Genomic DNA, 24916 nt, shown 5'->3' with positions numbered 1-24916 from the left:
TGGCAGAAGGAGAAGGGCGAGCAGGCACATCACAGGGTGAGAACTGGAGCAAGAGACAGTGTGTGTTCGGGGGTGCTTCTAAAGAACCAGATCTCCCTAGAACTCACTCACTATTGCAAAGACACCAAGCCATAAGAGATCCACCTACATGACCCAAACACCTCCCATCAGGTCCCACCTCCAACACTGGGGATCACAATTCAACATGAGATTTGGCAGGGACATATATTCAAACTGTATCAATCCATCCCTGGACCCCCAAATCTCATGTCCTTCTCACATTGCAAAACATAATCATGACTTCCCAATCATCCCCTAAAGTTTTAACTTGTTCCAGCATTAAACTCAAAAGTCCAAAGTCCAAAGTGTCATAGGAGACAAGGCCCAGAAAAAGAACGAAGAAATCTCAGCGGGGCGCAGCGGTTCACACCTGTAATCCCAGAACTTTGGGAGGCCAACGCGGACGGATCACGAGATCAGGTGATCCAGACCATCCTGGCTAAGACGGTGAAACCCCGTCTCTACTAAAAATGCAAAAAATTAGCCGGGCGTGGTGGTACGCGCCTGTAGTCCCAGCTGCTTGGGAGGCTGAGGCAGGAGAACGACTTGAACCCCGAGGCGGAGGTAGCAGTGAGCCGAGATTGCGCCACTGCACTCCAGCCTGAGTAACAAAGGAAGGCTGTGTCTCAAAAAAAACCCAACAACAACAAAAAAGAAATCTCGAGCAGCGGAAACGTATGTAGAACTCATTTTGGTCAGTACTTTTCCTTGTACAGGAAGAAACTGAGGAAGCCCGGTGCAACGCCCAACACAGATTAAGACAAAGCCGAGACTCAAAACCGGACCTCAACTTCCAGTGCCAGCCCATATATGCTTCCATTTCCTTCGCCGGAAGTCATATATAGCCCCTATTCTTCGCGTTCGTTGACGGGACCCAGGCTGGGAGGGCGGAAGAATGGGCGGGACGATGGGCGGAAGCACTCCTCCTACCGGGACCCGGAAAAACATGGCCACCCCGAGCCGGCCTATCCGGAAACTGGCTCGAAGAAGACAGGGATTGGCCATCACTTCCGGAAGTTGTGAGCTCTGTTTCCGAGCGGGAGATCTTCTGAGACGCGCTGGGGGCCGGATGGTGAGTTTTCGTTGCCCACTTACTGGGCGGCTCGGGAGGGGAGGGTTTGGGCAGATTTAGTAATGACCTTGGGACTATGGCTGCGGGTTCTTAAGCTGGTATTTATCAAGCGCCAACGAGGCCAGCCCCTGGGAATGCAGCACGAGAATGATAGTCAGTCTGTCCCCTCAAGAAATATAGTTTAGTGAGGAGACATGCAACGGATAGGCGCACGGTTCTTTAAAGTTGTGATTGGGCCCAAAAAGGAGCTAGTCCTCAGACTAAAAAGAGCCGTAGTCGCGGAGTTCTGGGAGCTGTAGTAAATGATTCCAAATGGAGTTGAAGGGAGGGAGGAGTGCGTCAAGCGGAGATGAAAGGAGAGAGGGAACTACCTGTCCGATAGGGCAGAATCGGGGAGAAAGCTTGGTGACTTGAGCTTAGAGAAGGCCATTGCGGCGGTAGCAGAAGAGGGAGGCAGGGACCAGATCGTAGAGTATGGAACACTGTGACACAAAGTTGGGGGTTTATCGTAAGAGCAGCAGAATGGCAAGATCTGATGGTCATTTTGAAAGGATCACTAGAACTGCGGGTGAAGACTGGATTATAGGAGGGCAGGAATTCTGAGAAACCACTCAGGAGGCTACTGCTGTAGATGAGCGGTGTGACCTAGCTTATGGGAGAGAAGTGGATGAATCAAAAGTATATTTAGCAGGTGAAAATTCAGGACTTTACGGATTAGATATAGGATTTGAGTGACAGGTTGGGTACTCAACGATGATTCCAAGTTTCTGGACTGAGTGAATTACGCTAAACAAGAACAAACTATTTTGAGGTTTTTCTAAGGATTCTTCCCCCAACCCCCAGTGTTAAAAACCACACTTTTTTTTCCTTTCTTATTATGTCTACTCATGTTTTGTATGCTCACTGTAGAAAATTCAGAACATACATAACAAAATACTTTCTTTTGTATAAAGGACAATAAAAATCACCTCATAAGCTCACTACCCAAGATGGTCATATTTTAGTGTTTCCTTCATGTGTTTTTTAAAAATATGTGTATCTTTTTATATATTGGGATCCTACTGATTATATGTTTGTGTATCCATTTTTTTCCTCTTAGCATGAGTAATGATTGAACTGTGGCCAGGATATTGTTCACAAATATTTTTTTTCCTGTTTGTAGCAGAAAAAGTCAAGTTAATTCTAAGTAAGAGATAACGTTAGCTTTTTGGTGTGTTTTCTTTTTAATATTTGTTTAAAAGCTTTTTTAAAAACCCACATTTTGGCCAGTTTGTGTGTTTTGTTTTCCATTCAGATGTTTTTACTTAAGGTTATTTATTGCCATTTCTACACAACGTCAAGACCATGTGGTTTTAATGGTTGTTAAATCACAACCAATCCCATCATTAGCTAGATAGGTTATTTTCAACTTTTTACTGTCAAAATAATGAGAGGAACATCTTATATAATTCTTGGATTCCTAATGACTTCCATCAGAAAGAGTTCTAGAAATATAATCTGCCAGGTAAAAGGATAAAATGAGTCTCAAATTGCCCCACCAAAATATCTTGTTAAGAATTTGATAGAACTTGTTTTAAAGAAATTTTTGCAATACATAGTTTTTCCATTCAAAGATATGGTCATGTCTTTCTAGTTATTCAAATTGTCTTTTATGTCTTTATGTATAATAACCTATCCTTTTCTTGTTAAGCTTATGTCCAAGAAAGGAGCAATATTGATTATTTAATACCCTCTCTGCTTAATTTCCATGTGTGGAATTAATATCTTTGGGTCAAGTGTGATACTTTATTCTTTTTTTTTTTTTTTTGAGTCTGAGTTTCACTCTTGTTGCCCAGGCTGGAGTGCAATGGTGCAATCTCGGCTCACTGCAACCTCTGCCTCCCAGGTTCAAGTGATTCTCCTGCCTCAGCCTCCTGAGTAGCTGTGATTACAGGCATGCGCCACCATGCCTGGCTAATTTTTTTGGTATTTTTAGTAGAGACGGGGTTTTTCCATGTTGGTCTGACTGGTCTCAAATTCCCAACCTCAGGTGATCCACTCTCCTTGACCTCCCAGAGTGCTGGGATTACAGGCGTGAGCCACCATGCCTGGCCTACTTTATTCTTTAAAATTATTTTCTTCCTTAATATTTATGTCTAGGCCTTCCTAAAATATAAATAAAATGATGAGATCAGGATTTTAAAAAGACTAAGATAGAGTAAGACTTCATTAATACCATAAGTAACCTCTGGTTTAAAAAATTTCTGACATTCTGCTCCTGCTTGTCTGCTGGAGAAGCAGCCCTTCAACCATGCATCTGAGCCTGCCTCAACTGAATAAACAGCAACCAGCTGGGCCCCTTGGCGTTTCCTTGGGAATGGCAATGGAACTAGAAACAGCTCAGAAGGGTTAGGAAGACAGCATCTCATGAGGATGCCAAATGGGCTTTGGCGATGGATTTTTCTAGTTTAAAACTTTGTATCATGTTGTTATCAAAGTTATTGAATATTTGTTAAGAAATGAGTTATAATGTTAACTTTTAAACAAACGAAATCTTTTGGTCTTTTCATTTTGTGTGCAGTAGAATCCTGCTTATCTGTGAAATGCAGTTAACATATCAGCTGGACCTGTTTCCCGAATGCAGGGTAACCCTTCTGTTATTTAAAGATGTAAAAAATGCTGGAGACTTGAGAAGAAAGGCCATGGAAGGCACCATCGATGGATCACTGATAAATCCTACAGTGGTAAATATAAATTGTAAGAATTAATGAGCTGGCTGGGTGCGGTGGCTCACACCCATAATCCCAGCACTTTAGGAGGCCGAGGTGGGTGGATCACCTGAGGTCAGGAGTTGAAGACAAGCCTGGCCAACATAGTGAAACCCTGTCTCAACTAAAAATACAAAAATTAGCTGGACGTGGTGGCGGGTGCCTATAATCCCAGCTACTCAGGAGGCTGAGGCAGGAGAATCATTTGAACCCGGGAGGCGGAGGTTACGGTGAGTCAAGATTGCGCCATTGCACTCCAGCCTGGGTGACAAGAGCGAAACTGTCTCAAAAAAAAAAAAAAAAGCCTGGCGTGGTGGCTCACGCCTGTAATCCCAGCACTTTGGGAGGTTGAGGCAGGCAGATCATGAGGTCAGGAGTTTGAGACCAGCCTGACCAATATGGTGAAACCCCGTCTCTACTAAAAATACAAAAATTAGCGTGGTGGCAGGCACCTGTACTCAGGAGGCTGAGGCAGGATAATCGCTTGAGCCTGGGAGGCAGAGGTTGCAGTGAGCCAAGATCACGCCACTGCACTCCAGCCTGGGCAACAGAGCAAGACTCCATCTCAAAACAAAACAAAACAAACAAAGAAACAAAAAAAACAATGAATGAACCATACAGGCCATTTAAGTATACATTAATATTTGTGATGTTATAAGGTAGCCTAAAATTCTGTCACTGTTAGGGAAAAAATTCTTGTCCAAGTCAGATGCAGCCAACCTGGACTGTAACAGTGAATAGAGGCAGAAGTGCCTAGTCCTGCCCTAGGAAGGAGGAAAGGCTGTGGTCTGGGTCTAACATGGGAAACGCCTGGATCTCCAGCTTCTCATCTTTAAAATGGGGGGCTCTTAACAAGACAGTCTGTAGAGGAGGCATAGCGTAGTCGTTAAGAGCACACACAGAGGCCAAGGGGCATGGATTGGTTGAGGCCAGGAGTTTGAGACCAGTGTGGCCTACATAGTGAAACCTGTCTCTACTAAAAATACAAAAAGTAGCTGGGCATGGTGGTGTCTGCTGGTAGTCCCAGCTACTCGGGAGGCTGAGGCACAAGAATCGCTTGAACCTGGGAGGCGGAGGTTGCAGTGAGCTGAGATTGAGCCACTGCATTCCAGCCTGGGCGATGGAGCGAGACTCTGTCTCCAAAAAAAAAAAAAAAGAAAAAAAGCACACTCAGTGGGATAATGTTACCGGGAGTTAATCCCAGACCTACTACTTAGGACTTTGACCAAGACATAGCCAACCTTTATATAGTGCTTACTGCATTCCTAGTATTGTTCCAAGTGCTTTACATATACTAACTCGCTTAATTTTCACAACAGCCTATGGAGTAAATACTGTTTCATGTGTCTCTAACAAATAAAATGCTAAGGAACTTGCCTAAATTCCCTAGGTGATAGGTGGCAGAGATGGGATTCAAACTTAGACATTCTTTGCCTCAATTTCCTCATCAATTACATACTACTACTACTACTAATAGTATCAGTTTCATAGGGTAGTTTTGAGGATTAAAGAAAATAACACAAGTAAAATGTTTGGAATATGATCATGCCCATAATATTAGCCCTCAATTAATGTTATTTTAAAAAATTTTACTATTTGCATAAGTTCCTTGCAGCTTTAAAATTCTGTGATTTTCTGACTACCCAGGCTCTTGGGATAATAGTTTTTTTTGTTTTTGTTTTTGTTTTTGTTTTGAGACAGAGTTTCACTCTTGTTGCCCAGGCTGGAGTGTAATGGTGCAATCTCAGCTCACTGCAGCCTCCATCTCCTGGGTTCAAGCAGTTCTCCTGCCTCAGCCTCCTGAGTAGCTGGGATTACAGGTGCGTGATACCACACCTAATTTTTGTATTTTTAGTAGAGATACAGTTTCGCCATGTTGGCCAGGCTGGTCTTGAACTCCTGACCTCAGGTGACCCGCCCACCTTGGCCTCCCAAAGTGCTGGGATTACAGGCGTGAGCCACCGTGCCCAGCTGGGATAATAGTTTTGAAAATACAGACCATAAGAATTGTGATGAAGTAAACCAGCTTGACACTGGAGTTAACCTTGAGTTACCATGTGTTTTCAAGCACTGCAGCTTCTCTATGTGTAATTAATTCTTTCTGCTCTCTTTGGTAGATTGTCGATCCATTTCAGATACTTGTGGCAGCAAACAAAGCAGTTCACCTCTACAAACTGGGAAAAATGAAGACAAGAACTCTATCTACTGAAATTATTTTCAACCTTTCCCCAAATAACAATGTAATGTAGACTTTCCTATTTCTGTTGACCTTGTCATAATAACATATGTGTTCCTCAGGGTTGGAGGCTAAATTCCTGCAAGACAGTGGTTAGTAATAAACCAAAATAATAGTGAAGAGAGCTCTGGACAGAGAGTTGAGGTTTACCCTGCCTCTTACTAAGACAGTTTACATATGAGTAAACAAAAATTTAGCTAAATTAAGTGAGGTTAATTTTATCTGTTCTTACCATATAGGATCAGGAAGACCTCTCAAGTATTTTTGCTTAAGAAACTGACAAAAATCTAAATGATAAAACATTAGGCATGAATATTTTGTGTGCTAGCGTGCATATCTCCCTCTTCCCGTAAACTCCTTGAGGGTGGGATCCATGTCTTTTTCATATACCAGGAACTTGCTGGTACCTATAACAGTCCTTAACACATCCTCACTCACACACCCACTATGTAGGAAGAGTTTGTGGTTTGAAATACTTATAGTAACGCTTTTTCTTTTCTTTTCTTTTTTTTGAGACGGATTCTCGCTCTGTCCCCCAGGCTGGAATGCAGTGGTGCGATCTCGGCTTACTGTAAGCTCCGCTTCCCAGGTTCATGCCATTCTCCCACCTCAGCCTCCGGAGTAGCTGGGACTACAGGCGCCTACCACCACGCCCGGCTAATTTCTTTTTTTTTGTATTTTTAGTAGAGACGGGGTTTCACCGTGTTAGCCAGGATGGTCTCGATCTCCTGACATCATGATCCGCCCGCCTTGGCCTCCCAAAGTGCTGGGATTACAGGCTTGAGCCACTGCGCCCGGCCAGTAACGCTTTTTCAATGAAAGTTATCAAGCCAAAGACATCACACATGTAGCACATGAAAAAAATGACTGCAATTTTGCTGATGAATTTTTAGTATTACTGCTGCTATTAATAACAACCAGGTACTAATGTCATCTAGAGAAAAGTTACGGCCGGGCGCGGTGGCTCAAGCCTGTAATCCCAGCACTTTGGGAGGCCGAGGCGGGCGGATCACGAGGTCAGGAGATCGAGACCATCCTGGCTAACGTGGTGAAACCCCGTCTCTACTAAAAAATACAAAAAACTAGCCGGGCGAGGTGGCGGGCACCTGTAGTCCCAGCTACTCAGGAGGCTGAGGCAGGAGAATGGCGTGAACCCGGGAGGCGGAGCTTGCAGTGAGCTGAGATCCGGCCACTGCACTCCAGCCCGGGCCACAGAGCAAGACTCCGTCTCAAAAAAAGAAAAAAGAGAAGAAAAGTTACGACACCTGTGGCATAGGTTAAAATACAGATGGTTGTAAAGTTTATAAAATGCAGTTATCTCAGCATGGTAATAGAGTTTCCCAGTACTTGGAATAAAATTTACTAATTATTGTTTCCTTGAGATCATTAGACGTAATTCAGAAAACTCTTGAATTCAGTAAATGTCTGTTGAAATTTTCCCCATTCCATTTGCAGTTCTAGGGGAAGAAGAGGCAAATATGTTCCTAAGGAGAGGCAGATAAACAAGTTAAAATGCCCTGAGATAAATGATATAATGGAAAAATGAATTCAAATCTAGGGGTACAGCAATGAAGCCATTCATTTTGGAGGGAGGAGGGTGTGGTGGGGAGTGGCATCAGAAATGTGGACCTTGAAGCATGTGTTCAGCAGCCAAGCCATGGGGAGAAGGGACATGTGAGCAGAGGACAAAGCTTGAGCACAGGCAGAAGGGCATGAAATGTGACTGGACCCCCAGGCAGGCCAGACTGGCCAGGAGGCAGAAGCGCCTGGCTGGAGAGCCACTTGGCACCAGCGGGAGGAGGTGTTTTTTTGTGTAGCACCAAGAGGCTGGGCTTGATTCCATAGGAACAAGGCATAACTTTAAGCAGGGAGTGCTTTTGAGGAAGTACCAATGGATGTTGGAAAGGAATCATCAAAGTGAAAAACTAGGCAGTGAGAACTTTTAGGACATGAAAAATAAGAGCCTGACCAAGGAAGAAGGCAGATTAGGAAATGTTTCAGACATAGGAAACAATGGTTAATTATCTTGTTTTTATTTTTATTTTTTCATTTTTTTTCTCTTAGATTTCAGAGGCTTTGAAAAAATTTGGTATCTCAGCAAGTGACACCTCAATTCTAATTGTTTACATTGAAGAGGGAGAAAAACAAATAAATCAAGAATACCTAATATCTCAAGTAGAAGGTCATCAGGTTTCTCTGAAAAGTCTTCCTGAGATAACAAATATTACAGAAGTCCAAAAGGTTTGTTTGCCAGTCCATATTTTTAGAAAGAGTGTGATAGATGAGCAATAATGCTGATACTGTTTGCTTATTGATCACCAGGGCTCCTTGTTTTTTGAACTTTTGAGAAAGTTAATCTAATTTTTAGAATTACTAAAAAATAATTTTAGATACAAAGAACTGGGAGGTGTGGGTTTATGTAAAATATAATTACAAACTCAGCTGATATAACCATTCTCCACATTAAGAAAGAGAATACCTTTCAATATCAAACTTACATAGTATATTTAAAATGTAAAATAAATTTAGTATGAAGTTAAATGGATAGAAATTTGGTTTTTATGTTCTTGAGAGTTACCTCCATAGCAGCAATTTAAAGGGAATACAAGTAATGAATTGCCATCTACTTGGAATATTTTAATCACATTTGTTGTTTGTTATAGTATGAAGCCAATAATTGAATGAGGAATAATTTCACTTACACATGTTTGTATAATGACAATTAGTAGTGAATGACGATAGCAAGTCATAATTTGTCTTTCATTTTTACAGATATATAAACTCTCTTCACAAGAAGAAAGTATTGGGACATTATTGGATGGTATCATTTGTAGAATGTCAACAAAAGATGTTTTGTGAAATATCAGAAATATTAACAAAACTCAGCATTAAAGAAAACATTGAGTTTTCTTCCCTGATTATAAAACTAATATATGTGCATTATAGAAAAGTTTAAATCACAGAATGGTATAAAAAAGAAAAAAAAAAAAAGGCCAGGTGCGGTGGCTCATGCCTGAAATCCTAGCAATTTGGGAGGCTGAGGCAGGCGGATCCCCCGAGGTCAGGAGTTCAACACCAGCCTGGCCAACATGGTGAAACCCCATCTCTACTAAAATTTAAAAATTAGCCAGGCATGGTGGCAGGTGCCTGTAATCCCAGCTACTTGGGAGACTGAGAGAGGAGAATCACTTGAACCCGGGAGGCAGAGGTTGTAGTGAGCTGAGATCGCTCCATTGCACTCCAGCTTGGGCAGCTGAGTGAGACTCCGTCTCAAAAAAAAAAAAAAGAAAAAAGGAAACCACTTGTAGTCCTACCTTATAGTATTTTAAAAGATAATCAGTTACTATTACTTGTTATTGCCTTCTAGAGTTCTGTTTCTATTCAAATATATTTTATTTTTATATAATTGGAATAAAAATTGCAAACACTTAGGGAATGCCTACAGTGTACTAGGTTCTTGCCTTAGTGATTATTTCTTTTTTAGAGATGTGGTCTCACTATGTTGCCCAGATTGATCTCAACTCCTAGACTCAAGTGATGCTTCTGCTGCGCCTCCCAAAGCGCTGGAATTACAGGCATGAGCCACCAAGCCCAGCTGGTTATTGTTTTTAAATTTTTTGCCTTGGCGATTTTATATCCATCAGTTCACCTCCCTCTCCATACTTACCATGGCTACTCCAGCTCACCCCTTGCAAGCCTCTGGATCCTGGTTCTAAGTGTCTTTCACTTGTATGAACTCATTTAATTCTTGCAGCAACCTTATGAGGTAGACACTGTTATTAACCCCATTTTACACACAAGGCCCAGGGGCAGCTCCTGTGCAGAGGCCTGGCTGGTGGCTCCAGCTGAGGGTGGTCACTCAGAGGGACACCTTGGCAGAGCTCCCACCCTTCCTGGCAGAGGCCCAAGTGGAAGTGGGGGTGTTCCTCGTGGGAAGAAGAAATGTTGTGCCGGGGGACTCTGAGGGTGCACATGGAGCCTGGGCAAGGTAGGGGGCAGCCAGGGCCACAGCAGGACTGGTGCCCCTGCTCCCTAAGAACCCCCAACAACCCTAACCTTGCAGTGCCACTGTGAACCTGCCATTGCCCCTTGGCCTCTAGAGGGCAAAGAGCCATGTGTGGGAGGGAGAGTCAGGACGCAACCCCAAGAAGTCAGACCCCAGCTGCTGAGGCAGGTCCATGACCCCAGCCTGGGGCCTGCCTCCGCACTTTTCTGAGCACCCTCACCTCATCCCCGACCCCATCAGGTTCTTGGGAGGGCTCTTTCTCCTCCACATTCACATTCACCTTGTCCAACACTTGGCCCCCTGGCAGGATCCTCATCTCCCAGTCTCCCTTCTTTGGAGGTGCACTGGGCAAGCGGAGCCAGGCCTCTTGGGGTCCCCGGAGTGGAAGGAGGTACAAAATGGGATGGGGAAAGTGTAACTGCCACACACACACACCCAGGAATGTCAGCAATGAAAAGAATGAATTCCTCTTTCCAGGTAGTATGGAGTCCCAGAAAGACTCTTAAGTTCTGCTACTGATGGATGTAGAGTGTGAAAGGCCTAGGCATGAGTTCCTTCCCAGCTGCCTGACCCCCAAAGTTCATCCTCCGGTGGTAGGGAAATAGAATTACAAACAGTCTATCCCAGCAAGCCTCTCTGCAGAGATAGAAGAGGAAGAAAACACTGATCATTGAAGAGGCGTGAACTCAGAGTGAGATGCGCATTACAGGCAGTGACCCGCTAAGATACTGCAAAGACAGAAAGAAATCTCATTGCCAGTCTAGCCAGCGGGTCCAACCCATTGCTCACTGCACACCTTCTCAAGAAGAGTAATGCCTAGTCCTCAGATCAGTGGACTGCACAGCACCTTTGGCCACACCCATTTCATCGGAGATTCAACCTCAATTTACCTGACCACCTGCGTTTGCTAATTACCTTGTTATGAAGGAAAATAAACTCTTACCTTCATGACAGGAGGTAGATTTACCACTCACAGATGTTAGCCCCCACCGTCCCACAGAGACTGGCCGATAGGGCCCTGGCTGCTTTGATGATGTTTCAAAGATGGACTCTCAGGTCCTTCAGGAACACAGTCCTGGGTTGCAAAGCTGGCAAGAGGCTTATTTAGCTGTCAAAAAGCTTTGCATGCCTTTCAAAGGGGCAGAGGAAGATTCACAATGACAAGTTTTCCAAAGAAAATGCTCTAAGGGAGAGAGGACACGGCTTCCTTGGTTTTAACAGGGAGAATTAAGCCTCTTCATTGTCTTTACTCTTTTTTTTTTTTTTCAATTGCCCTAACAGTTTCCGAGAGCGGTGTTCCGTGACTCCTCAGTCTCTACACCAGTTCCTCTGAGCCTAACACAGGGTCTTTGGTGTGAAAATTTCTGTTTTTTTCCTTACTGCTTAAAATAAAATAAAACAGCTGCTCAGTTTGCTTAATATTTTGCAGAAATCTGCAGTTCCTTTCAAGAAAAATTTAGCTCTGAGGAAGTAAGGTGAGATGTGGTTAAGGCAGCTCCCCTAAGGTGAGATGTGGTTAATGCAGCTCCCCAGGCTGGGCTGCTGGTTGGCCCCTGCCCCTCATATAGGCTTCCCTGGTCACCCCTCACTGTCACAAAGACAGACCTGAATATGAAGCTTTCACATGCAACCCAAATCCATGCGCCTTTGGGTTTGCGCTTCGGGCATTGTCTGCAGCTAGTGTTCAGTTCCAGGCCAGCTTCCAGAAGCTCCAGGACTCATCCCTTTATTCAGGAATTGAAAATGAACTGGAACTGAGGACTTTTAAACTGGAGGACATTTCAGAAATGATCAAATTTAACAGTTCCCAAGCTTTTGGAATCACAGAGACCTTTGAAGATCTGATGTAGAAAGTGAGCCCACAGATTTGCACACCATTGTGAGTTTAAGGATCCTCTGAGTTGCCCAGAAAGTAGCCCTTCACATTTAGTTGAGGAGGCTGCAGCTGAGCCCTGTCTCCTGAGGCAGAGGTTTGGGCTTTTAGTGGGAAAAATAGCACCCACGTCACAGGAGGCAACAGAAGCTCACTGACTACACTAAGTCTGATTAAGAGAACTCTGGTGAGCCTTTTTGAGAGGCTGCACTTTAGAGGCTTTGTTTCAGGTTTTCTGTGTGGCTGATCAGTTCTGTGTTCAAGGCTGGCTGCCAGGAGTGGACTTGAATTGCTGGGCCTACACATCAGTGCTGCAGAGAGGCAGATGAACTGCAACAATAGTCTCTTCCCTCTGTCCCACTGAGGACAGTCTCAGTGACAGGAGCCTCTGTCCCTGACCCCAAACCGTCCTGTCCTCCACTCTGTGGGCTTCTGAAAGGAACAGAAAGGGACAAGGCCGAACCTGCACCTGCACCTAGGGAAAGGAATCTCAGCAGAATCCGGGTGGCCCACAGCTCCCTTATCCCATGAGCCATGGGGTTTAGGGTTCAGGAAAATCCAGCCAACTGCCCTGCACTGTGCTGTGAGGCTGCCCTAAGGCCTGCAATCCTGAGACCCCAACCAATGGAACAGGCCCCCTCTTAGTCAAGGGGACCCCAGGGAAACCTGAAAAAATGAATTCCTGGCCATGATGGAAGGGGAGGTGAGAGAAGCTTCATGAGAGCCCTGCACCTTTGGAATATAAAATAGGCATCGTGAGATAATTCAGAATGGATTCTGACAATCAGGTACAGATTATGAACAAGACCTGAGGCCATGCAAAGCAAGAATTAACACACACCCTAGAAACCACAGAGTCTCCTTCAATGGGTTTTAAATTGACCCAGGATGCTGTGGTTGACTTTCCTTCCTGACTCTGGGACAGCATCACATGGCAGAGGCAGACCCTCTCTCTGAACTGAAGCATTCCTTTGTACCAACTTCACATCTTTAGACAAAGCTGAACTCTCAACCAAATGCCAATCAGAAAATCTTTGAATCCACCTATGACCTCTAACGCCCTGACTTCAAGATATCCCACCTTGTTAGGCCGAGTCAATGTATACCTTTCATGGATGGATTTATGATGTTACTCCAATTCCTGTCCCCTCAAATGTAGAAAACGACTGCTCTGGCACACGTTTTCAGGACCTCTTGAGAGTCCCCAGACTGTGGTCACTCATTGGCTCAGAAGATACCTCTTACAGATCGTTTTTTAAGAGTTTGGTGTTTTTGTTAACAAGCCCAACCACAGGCCTTGGCAAACTCTTTGCTCAGCTTGGGAATTCCCAGACCGGCTACAGGCCACCGTCTTCCCCTCCCAACCAGCACACTCTTCGTCTCCATCCACCATCAGCTCCACCTGTGCTCACCTGGGTGGGCCTCTGCCGGCTGCCGATCCGCACCTGTTTCCCACCCCTTCTGACTGCAGGGCGCCCCTCTGTGGGCAGTGCTCATTGTTACTCAGCCCCTCAGTCCTTGAGCTCCCTGGGGTGCTGAGTTCTCCATCTCTATGGGGTGCTGGTATCCTTGGGCCAGGACTCCTTTAGTATAACCTGGCTCCTTCTGTGAAATGTACAGTCCCCAGAAAGTGTGACTGAGTCCCCATGTAAACCTCCTCTGTCACCTGGAATGCGGGACATAGCCCTCACCTTTCTGCTGGTGGTGAGCAAGGAAGCAGACAGCTTCAACTGGGCTGGCAAACACCCGATGTCCTATGAGGTGCCAGTCTTGGGAGGAAGCTGATGCCGTGCACAGAAGGGCAGAAAAACACCAGGTCAAACCCACTTTCAGGTTATCCTGTCTTCCTAGAGTTGGTGGTTTCCTGAGCCATTAGATCACCTCTATTAAGGCAATTTTAGGTGGCTTTTTGATACCTGCAATGTAAAACTCCTGACTGTCAAGTTCAGTCTCCTAACAAAGTTATTCTGGATGTAACGTCTCCACCATCGTCCTGTTCCCAGAGCCCCATCAGGTGTGTCCTCCTGGGTGGCAGCCACACCTCCGACATCTGGTGCCTTCGTGCCAAGCCCAGGCCCAGCACACTGCAGATCCTCAGCCTGCTGGGCTCCTCTGCTCCAGGCTCATTCCCTGTGACCACATAGGGGAATGCACTCCCTACTGTGTTACAACCTAGCTCTTTGACCCTAGGGTTTATGATTATCAAAAATTCAGGAGCCAACTAATGAGGGGGCAGCAAGCCTGCTTTCCAGAGGTGTACGGGCCTTGGACACTATCTCCTGGGGATGCTAGTGAGCAGCTGAAAGCTGAAGCTGCCTGGACACTCAAGGCTCTTGTGGCAGGTGAGAGGACTGGGTGGAAGGACAGTGCTCTGAGCATGCACCTTCCTTGGGATCTGGAGGTTGGGCTGTTTTTTTTTTTTTTTTTTTTTTTTTTTTTTGTGCTTGGCTCTTATGTCCCCTCAGCAACTGAAACATTTGTTATCAAGGGGGAAGGAGTCTTTGCTGAAATGTGTGCTTGGACACAGGACTACATAAATCTGTATTTAACACAGAAAGATGTCTATTATGATATATTAAACGAACAGTTTCAAAACAAAAGTTGGAAATAAGAGTTTCAAATCACTTGGTATAATTCCATTTTTTAAAATAAAACAAGGTATGTGAATCATAAAATATAAAACTGGAAGATTATATATAAATAAGTTAATCAGGACTGTTTCAGGATGGGGAGAATTGTGGATGAACTTCAAGGCCCTTTTACTTTCTATGTTGTCTGAATTTTTTATATTTAACTATCCTTTTACCTTTATACTTAATAAAAGATTAAATATTTGGTAATAGAAAGATGTAAGGCGGCAGAAACATCAACAGAAGCCATCCTGTCACACTTGTCCTCCCCAGTCCATGTGAGGAACAACTAAAGCATGGTTCCAGTGAAGAGGAAGCAGCCATTAGAAACAGAGAAGCTGAGTAAATAGGAGAGAGAAACACTGAGAAAACAGATGACGGATTTTAGGAAATAGACAGGCATAGTGAATCTCCTCTTCTATAACTGAAATATACAAACAAACAGAACATGAAAAGAATCTTCAGAATCCAGAGAAGGGGCTCAATTCATATCACAAACTTAGAGCTAATACACAGTTCTTTCTCCACAAAGGATCATACCTACAGGGGGTGAAAGGTGAGTCATTACATTCAAAATACCCTACTGATAGCCCACTTTTGATAGAAAAGGTGACTGAGGTACTATGTGGCCCAGGAGAAAGAGATAAACTTCTCAACTAGAGACATGGCAACCCTGTTTAAAAAAGAAAAAAGCATTTCTGCCCTAGCTTGAATGAAGATTAATCATATACCCCTTCTAGCCAGAAATAAATCAGAAAAATGTCTGGAAAATTATCTCTTAGATCTAAATATCTTAGCTACATTATAAAGATTTGCTAGAAAAAAAAATCAGGCCCAGCAATATTACTGTACACAAGGCAAGTCACCAAAGCAGCCAACAGTCACCTTAAAGTACAAAAGCAAAATCTCAAGGGCACGTCCCATAGAACTAGATATTTCCCTTACCCTGCAAGTGGTAAAGCAGCATCAGTTTATGAGTTTTAAAACAATCGCAGAGAAAAATGTCACTTCAGGAGGTTGTACAGAGTCCGAGAATCACCTACTCCCTCTTTGGCTTCCCCAAGCTCCAAGGAACAAAATTAATACAAACCACACACAATTACCAGTCATGTCCTGGGAAGGGGATTCAAACAGCAACTTATAAACATGTATAAGGCAGTTATAGATAATTCAACCACATTACTATGGGCAACTAAATGGTTTCCATAGTGAGTGAGAGCCCCTGGGGGATTTACACTTCCTGCGGGGACCTGTGCAATCCTGGGATGGGAGATTCCTCCTGAACCCCAAGCATACAGACTGATACAGAGAGTGGTCCAGAGTGTTTACGGAGGCAACACTCAAGTCCACAAGGGACCTCCATAGGCCTTGGACCCCAGAGCAGCCTGGTGACATCTTACATACCCCTAATACAGGCTGTAGTTGTGGTGCCTGGGGGTGATAAGATTGCTCAATTCCCCCTCACAAGACAATGCTTGATGCCAGCTTCTAGCACAGTGACCCCACTTCTGTCTAAACTCTGCGGATGGGTGCAGCCCCATGTTCTCCTAGGAAGCATCTACTCCTGCTGCTCATAGCTGGGAGGTGCATACTTGGTGGGGCTTCCTACATAGCAGACCCATTTTTTCCTGAATTCTTTAGGTGGGCAGAGCCCTGTCTTCCCCTGGGAAGCACTCAGATGGTAAAGCAGGTCACTCCACCCACTCCTGCTCCTCTAGCTGTGTGGGACACACCATTTGGGGCTCCAAGCATAGTGGACCCACCTCTGTCTGAATTCTGTTAGTGGCACAGCTCTGTGTTTCCCTAGGAGGCATCCACATGGTGGAAAACTAACAGTGAAATTCTGGCCTTAAACTGGACACTTAACCAATTGGAGCTAGTAAATATCTACAGAATACTCCACCCAACAACCGCAGAATATATAATCTTCTCATCCACACGCAGAATATATTATAAGATGCACCACATGCTTGCCCATAAAGCTCTCAATAAATTTGAAAAAAAGAAACATATCAAGCATACTGTTGGACCACAGTGCAATAAAAACAGAATTCAATACCAAGGTGATCTCTCAAAATAACACAAAAACATGGTAATTAAACCACTTGCTTCTGAATCACTCTTGGGTGAGCAATGAAATTAAGGCAGAAATTTAAAATTATTTGAAATTAATGAAAATAGAGACACAAATTACCAAAACTCTTGGGCTACAGCTAAAGTGGTGTTAAGAGGAAAGTTTATAGTGCTAACTGCCTTCATCAAGAGGTCAGAAAGATCTCAAATTAACCATCTAACACTGCACCTTAGAGGAACTAGATTAAAAAAAAAAAACAGCAATTCAACTTCAAAGCTAGTAGAAGAAAAGAAATAGCTAAAATCAGAGACAAGCTCAATTAAATTGAGACCCAAAAGTCCATATCAAAAGATCAATGAAATGAAGAGTTGCTTTTTTGAAAGAATAAGCAAGACTGATAGATCACTAGCTAGATTAACAAAGAAAAAAAGCAGAAAATACAAATAAATCCACTCAGAAATGACAAAGATGACATTACAACAGGTCCCACAAAAATACAAAAGATCCTCAAAGACTATTATGAACACCTCTATGCACACATATAAGAACATTCAGAGAAAATGGTTAAATTTCTGGAAACACACAACCTACCAAGATTGAACCAGGAAGAAAGTGAAAACTTGAACAGACCAATAACAATAACAGACCAAGGAATTGAATCAGTAATTAAAAAACAAAAAACAAAAAACTGCCAACTAAAAACAGCCTTGGGTGAGTTGGAGTCACAGCTGAATTCTACTAGACATACAAAGAACTTATATAAATCCTACTGAAACTATCCTTAAAAAACGAGGAGAAGGGGCTTTTCCCTAACTCCTTGTACAAGGCTAGCATCATCTTGATATCAAAATTTGGCAGAGACACAATGAAAAAAGAAAACTTCAGGCCAATATCACTGAAGAACATAGATACAAAAATTATCAACAAAATACTAGCAAACTGAATCCTGAAGCACATCAAAAAAGTTCATTCACCACCATCAAGTATAGTTTATTCCTGGGATGAAAGGTTGATCCCACATATGCAAATGAATAAATGTGATTCACCACATAAACAGAATTAAAAAAACATATGATCATCTCAGTAGACGCACAAAACATTTTCCATGAAATCCAACACCCCTTCATGATAAAAACCCTTAACAGACAAGGCATTGAAGGAACACACTTCAAAATAATAAGAGCTATCTATGACTAACATAGAGCCAATATCATACTGAATAGGCAAAAGTTGGAAGTATTCCCCTTAAGAACTGGAATAAGACAAGGATGCCCATTCTCACCACTTCTAGTACTGAAAGTCTGAGCCAGAGCAATTATGGAAGAGAAAGAAGTAAAAGGCATCCAAATAGGAAAACAAGATGTCAAATTATCTCTCTTTGCTGATGATATGAGTTACATAGAATACCTTAAAGACTACACCAAAAACCTCCAGGAACTGATGAACAAATTCAGTAAAGTTTCAGGATACAAAATCAGTAGCATTTCTCTACATCAGTAACGTTCTAGCTGAGAACAAAATGAAGAACACAATCCCATTTACAATAACCACAAAAAATGAAATACCTAATCAAGGAGGTGAAAGATCTCTGTAAGGAGAACTATAAAACATTGCTGAATGAAATCAGAGACGACAAATAAATGGAAAAAAAACCCATGCTTATGGATGAAAAGAATCAATATTATTGTTAAAATGGCCATACTTCCCAAAGCAATTTACAGATTCAGTGCTATCCCTATCAAAATAGCAATAGCATTTTTCACAGAATTGGAAAAAAATGTATTCTAAAATTCATTTGGAACCAAAGCAATTTACAGATTCAGTGCTATCCCTATCAAAATAGCAATAGCATTTTTCACAGAATTGGAAAAAATGTATTCTAAAATTCATTTGGAACCAAACGAGAACCGAAATAGTCAAAGCAATCCTAAGCAAAAAGAACAAAGCCAAAGGCATCACATTACCCAGCTTCAAACTATACTATAAGGCTACAGAAACCAAAACAGCATGGTACTGGTACAAAAATAGACCAATGGAACAGAATAGAGAACTCAGAAATAAACCTGCACACCTACAACCATCTGACCTTCAAAAAATTGGCAAAAATAAGCAATGAGGAAACAACTCTGTATTCAATAAATTGTGCTGGGATAACTGGCTAGCCATATACAGAAGAAACTGGACTCTTACCTCTCACTGTATTTTTTAAAATCAAGATACGTTACAGATTTAAATGAAGGACCTCAAACTATAAAAATCCTAGAAGAAAACCTAGGAATTACCCTTCTCAATATTGGCTTTGGAAAATAATTTATGACTAAGTCCTGAACAGCAATTATAATAAAATAAAAAAATTGATGATTGGTACCTAATTAAACTAAAGAGCTTCTGTACAGTAAAATAAATTATCAATCAAGAGACAACTCACAGAATGGGAGAAAATATTAGGAAATTATGCATCCAACAAAGATCTAATGTTCAGAATCTGTAAGGAAATGTAAAAATTAAAAAAGCAAAAATCAAATAATTCCATTTGTAAAAATGGGCAAAGGGGCTGGGCATGGTGGCTCACACCTGTAATTTCAGCACTTTGGGAGGCCAAGGTGGGAAGATCACTTGAGGCTGGGAGTTCAAGACCAGCATGGCCAATATGGGAAAACGCCATATCTACTAAAAATTTAAAAATTAGCTGGCCAATATGGCGAAACCCCATCTCTACTAAAAATTTAAAAATTAGCTGTAATCCCAGCTACTCAGGAGGCTAAGGCACGAGAATTGCTTGAACCTGGGAGGTGGAGGTTGCAGTGAGCCAAGATCATGCCACTGCACTACCATCTAGGTGACAGAGTGAGACCCTTTCTCAAAAAAAGAACAACAACAAAAAAAAATGGTGGGGGGAACAAAGAACAGGAAGACACTTCTCAAAACAAGATGTACAAGCAGCTGACAAACATTAAAAAATGTTCAACATCACTATTCATCAGAGAAATACAAATCAAAACCACAATGAGATAACATCTCACACCAGTCAGAATTCTGATTATTAAAAAGCCAAAAAATAACAGATGCAGTCAAGGCTGCAGAGAAAAGGGAATGCTTATACACTGTTGGTAGGAATGCAAACTGGTTTAGCCATTGTATAAAGCAGTTGGGAGATTTCTCAAAGAACTGAAAAAGAACCACTGTTCAACCCAACAATCCCACTACTGAGTATATATATATATATATATATATATATATATATATATTCAAAGGAAAATAATTCATTCTATCAAAAAAACTCACGTACTCACAAGCTTATTCCTGCAGTATTCACAATAGCAAAGACATGAAATCAACCTAGGTGGCCAGTAACAGTGGATGGATAAAGAAAATATGGTGCATATAATAACACCATGAAATACTGTGCAGCCATAAAAATAAAATAAAAAATAAAATCATGCCCTTTGCAGCAGGATGGATGGAGCTGGAGGCCATTATCCTAAGCCAATTAATGCAAGAACAGAAAACCAAATACTGCATGTTCTCACTTACAAGCAGAAGCTAAACATTGAATATACACAAAGATGAGAATAATAGAAAGTGAGGACTTCTAGATGGGAGGAAAGGAGGAGGGAACGGGCTGAAAAACCACCTGTTGGGTACTGTGCTCATCACCTGGGTGATGGGATTATTTGTACCCCAAACCTCAGTGTCAAGCAATACACCCATGTAATAAACCTGCATGTGTGCCCTTTAATCTATAATAAAAATTGAAATTATTTTTAAAAGGAATTAGAAAAAGATGAGCTCTATGTAACTAAAGTTCTATGTAACTAAAACTAAAACAAGTAGAAGGAAGAAAATGCTAAATGTTAGAATGGAAATAAATAAAACAGAGATTAGGAAAATGCAAGAGAAAATTAAAGAAACCAAAAGTTTGGTCTTTGAAAACATCAACAAAAAGCAAAATCTTTAGCTAGACTCACCAAGGAAAAACCAAAGACTCAAATCACTAAAATTAAGAATGGATGGGGGGATACTATGAACAATCATGTACCAAGATATTAGACAACCTAGATGAAGTAGACAAATTTCTAAATAAAGAAATGATCAAAATAGATTCAAGAAGAAATAAAAACTCTCAATAGGCTTATAATGAGAAAAGACTGAGTTAAGAATCAGAAAACTTCTCCAAAAGAAAAACTTGGACCAAGCTTCAGTGACAAATTCTGAAAAACAGTTAAAGAAGAGGTAACACCAATTATTCACAATCTCATACAAAAAACATAACCAGAAAGATCACTTCTTGATTCCTTCTATGTAGACCAGTATTATCCTGATAGCAAAGGCAGACACAGATATCACAGGAGAACTGTAGACCAATATCCCTTGTGAATACAGATGCAAAATACTACAAAAATACTAGCTAATGGAATCCAAGAAGACAGAAAAGGGATTACACATCAAAACCAAGTGAGATTTATCTTAGGAATGCAAGGTTGGCTCATCATATGAGTAAATCAATATAACGCACCATATTAATAGAATAAAGGAAAAACATACAATCAGCTCAATAGAAATAGAAAAGCATCTGGCAAAATAAAAAACCCTTTCACGGTAAAAACACTCAACAAACTAGGAATGGAGGGGAACTTCCTCAACCTGTTAAAGGGTATCTACAAATAACTCACCCCTCACATTATGCTTAATGACTGTCAAGCTTTCCTCTTTAAGATTAGGAACAAGACAAGGGCATCCATTCTTGCCACTTCTATTCAACATAGTTCTGGAGGTTCAAGCAAAGGCAATCAGCAAAGAAAAAGAAAAAAATACCATGAGATTAGAAAGAAAAACCATCTCTATTTGAAGATGACATGTTATTCTATATAGAAAATCCTAAGGCACACATATATACACACAAATTATTAGAGCTGATAAACAAGTTCAGCAAGCTTGTACAATCTATGATCAATGCAAGAAAAATCAGTTGTATTTCTATACACTAGGAGTAAACAACGTAGAAACGAAATTAGGAAAACAAATTCATTTACAATGGCATTAGAAAGAATAAAATATATAGAAATACATTTAATGACAGATGTGCAAAACTGCAAAGAAGTCAAAACTGTAAACATTGTTGAAAGACATGAAAGAAGACTTAAATAAATGGGAATAGATTCCATGTTCATAGGGTAGAAGTCTTAATATTGTTAAGATGTCAGTACTCCCCAGTTCCCACTATAGATTCAATGAAATCCCTACCAAGATTCAAGCTGGCTTTTATTTTTATTTTCAGAGATTGGCAAGCTGATCTTAAAGTTTATAGAACCCATAAATAGCTAAAACAATTTTATAAAAGAAAAACAAAGTTGGAGGACTCACACATCAAAATTTACAACAAGAACACAACAATAACACAGTGTGGTGGTGGCATATGCAGAGACATGTGGATGAATGAAATAAAATTATGAGTCTCGAAATAAACTCTTACATTTATGGTAAATTAATTTTTGGCAAAGGACCCCAGACAATTAAATGGAAGAAAGAATAGTCTCTGCAACAAAGGTGCGAGGTCAACTGGATATCCATATGCAGAATAATGAAACTGTATCCCCTATCTCACATCACATATAAAAGTTAGCTAAAAAATGATCATAGACCCTAATTTAAGAGCTAAAATTATAATACTTTTAGAAGAAAGCAAAGAAGTAAACTTTTTGTGTGTGATGTTGAGTTAGGCAGTAGTTTTAGACACAACATGAAAAACACAAATGACAAAAGTAGATAAATTGGACTTTGTCAAAACTAAAAATTTTGTACTGCAAATGATACCATCAAGAAAGTGAAAAATATCCCAAAGAATGGGAGACATGTTTTCAAACAATATACTGAATAAGGGACTGCTATTCCGAATATATAGAGAACACGTTGAACCCAATAATAAAATAAAAATAAGCCAATTTAAACATGAGCATAGGATCTGAATAGAAATTTCTCCAAAGAAGATATTCAAAATTCTCCAAAGAAGATATTCTAAGTGCCTATTAAGTGGCTAATAGGCACTTAAAAAGGTGCTTCTCATTATTAGTCATTAGAGAAATGCAAATCAAAACCACGATGAGATGACACTTCACACTCATTAGGATGGCTATAATAAAAAAATCAGAAAATAACAATTATTGACAAGGACGGGGAAACATTGAAACCCTAATATGATCCTGGTGGAAATATAATATGGTACAGCCACTTTGGAAAACAGTTTGGGAGTTACTCAAAGGTTAAACAGAGAGTTACCATATGACCCAGCTGTTCTACTCCTACATATATATCCAAGAGAACTGAAAAAATTATGTCCACACAAAAACTTGTACACAATCTGTAACAATTTATAACAGCATTATTTGTGAAAGTAAAAAAGTACCAACAACCCAAGTATCCATCAATTCATGAATATATAAAGAAAATGTTGTAAATCCACATAACGGATTTTATTCTGCAAACCAAAAAATGAAGTATTGATATATGCTACAACCTTAAAAATATCATGTTAAGTCAAAAAAGCTAGATACAAAAAGCCACGTATTTTACAATTCCATTTATGTGGAATGTCTCAAATAGGCAAATCCATAGAGACAGAAAGTAGATTAGTGGTTGCCAGGGCTGAGGCGGGGGTGCAAGAACAAGGGTAATGGGAGGTAACTGCTAATGGGCACATGGTTTCCTTTTGGGGAGACAAAAATGTTCAGGAATTAGGGGTGAAGGATGTGTAACCTTCAGAATATACAAAAACATGCTGAATTATATACTAAAAAAGAATGAATTGTATGCTAAAAAAAAGAATGAATTGTATGCTAAAAAAGAATGAATTGTATGCTAAAAAGAGCTTGACCAACATTGAGACATACCCTACAAAAGTAACTAAATTCTTAAAACCTACAAGAATCTAGAAATAAGTAAAGCTAGTCAATGTAGCAATACTGCTATAATGAGCTGACGCAAAATCCACAAAATATAACCATCATTGGTTAGTTGGGGGAATGTCTGTATGTGGGGGCACAGATGGGGAGAAGTACAATCAGTTTCTTATTTTTCATATGATAGAGTCAATAGATACTGTTTCGTGCCTAAGAGTGATAGATTGAGAAAGTAGTTGAAGCATATTAGTTAATCAGATTATATGGCCCCTAAATTATTAGAAAAACAGCTCAAAGAAACATATATTATGGCCAGGCACGGTGGCTCATGCCTGTAATCCCAGCACTTTGGGAAGCTGAGGCAGGCAGATCATGATATCAGGAGTTTGAGACCAGCCTGACCACTATGGTGAAACCCCATCTCTACTAAAAATACAAAAAATTACCCAGGCGTGGTGGCACACACCTGTAATCCCAGCTACTCAGGAGGCTGAGGCAAGAGAATTGCTTGAACCTGGGAGGTTGCAGTGAGCCAAGATCATGCCACTGCACTCCAGCCTGGGCAACAGAGCGAGACTCTGTCTCCAAAAAAAAAAAAAAAAAAAGAAGAAGAAGAAGAAGAAGCAAAAAAGATTGGAAATGGCAAGAAATCAGTAAAAATCATAAGATATCCTGAACACCCAAAACAATTTTGAAAGAGAAACAATGCTGGAGGACTCACACTTCCTGATTTTAAAACATATTACTGGCTGGGCACAGCATCTCAGACCTGTAATCTCAGGACTTCTGGAGACCAAGACTGGAGGATCACTTGAGCCCGGAAGTTTGATATCAGCCCGGGAAACATAGTGAGACCCCATCTCTACAAAAAAACAAACAAACCAAAATAACCAACAACAACCGAAAACCCAAACATATTACCAAAGGTGCAATAATCAAGACAGTGTGATAGTAGCATAAAGACAGATGAATAGACCAATGAAATATGCTAAAGTGCCCAGAAATAAACTCTCATATATATGATCAAATCATTTTCATTTTTTGAGACAGAGTCTTGCTGTGTTGTCCAGGCTGGAGTGCAGTGGCATGATCTTGGCTCACTGCAACCTCTGCCTCCTGGGTTCAAGTGATTCTCCTGTATCAGCCTCCTGAGTAGCTGGGACTACAGACTATAAAAGTCTTGGAAGAAAACATAGAGGAAGGGCTTTGTGACACTGAATGTGGCAATGCTTTCTTGGATATTACACCAAAAGCACAGGCAACAAAAGCAAAAATAGACAAATGGGACCACACCAGGCTTAACTTGTGCCTCAGGGGACACA

General features: G+C 41.2%; 1 protein-coding gene across 4 annotated transcripts; it reads left to right on the top strand.

The window, feature by feature from the left end:
* Positions 1-983: 983 nt before the first annotated feature.
* On the top strand, positions 984-9033 carry TPRKB (TP53RK binding protein). 4 transcript variants are annotated; one of them, XM_030921759.1, is made up of 5 exons: positions 984-1132; positions 3696-3756; positions 5997-6119; positions 8180-8356; positions 8888-9033. In XM_030921759.1, the coding sequence occupies exons 2-5, from the start codon at positions 3715-3717 to the stop codon at positions 8972-8974; spliced, it is 429 nt and encodes a 142-aa protein (XP_030777619.1). In that variant the 5' UTR covers positions 984-1132; positions 3696-3714; the 3' UTR covers positions 8975-9033. The 4 variants fall into 4 exon arrangements, with proteins under 4 accessions (XP_030777619.1, XP_010360278.1, XP_010360277.1 ...); XM_010361976.2 differs by having other exon boundaries at positions 988-1132; positions 3693-3756; XM_010361975.2 differs by having other exon boundaries at positions 990-1132; positions 3696-3855.
* Positions 9034-24916: the final 15883 nt, after the last annotated feature.

Source organism: Rhinopithecus roxellana, chromosome 17 (genome assembly GCF_007565055.1).
Source record: "Rhinopithecus roxellana isolate Shanxi Qingling chromosome 17, ASM756505v1, whole genome shotgun sequence".
NCBI lineage: Eukaryota > Metazoa > Chordata > Mammalia > Primates > Cercopithecidae > Rhinopithecus > Rhinopithecus roxellana.
This window is presented reverse-complemented; position numbering and strand designations above follow the sequence as displayed.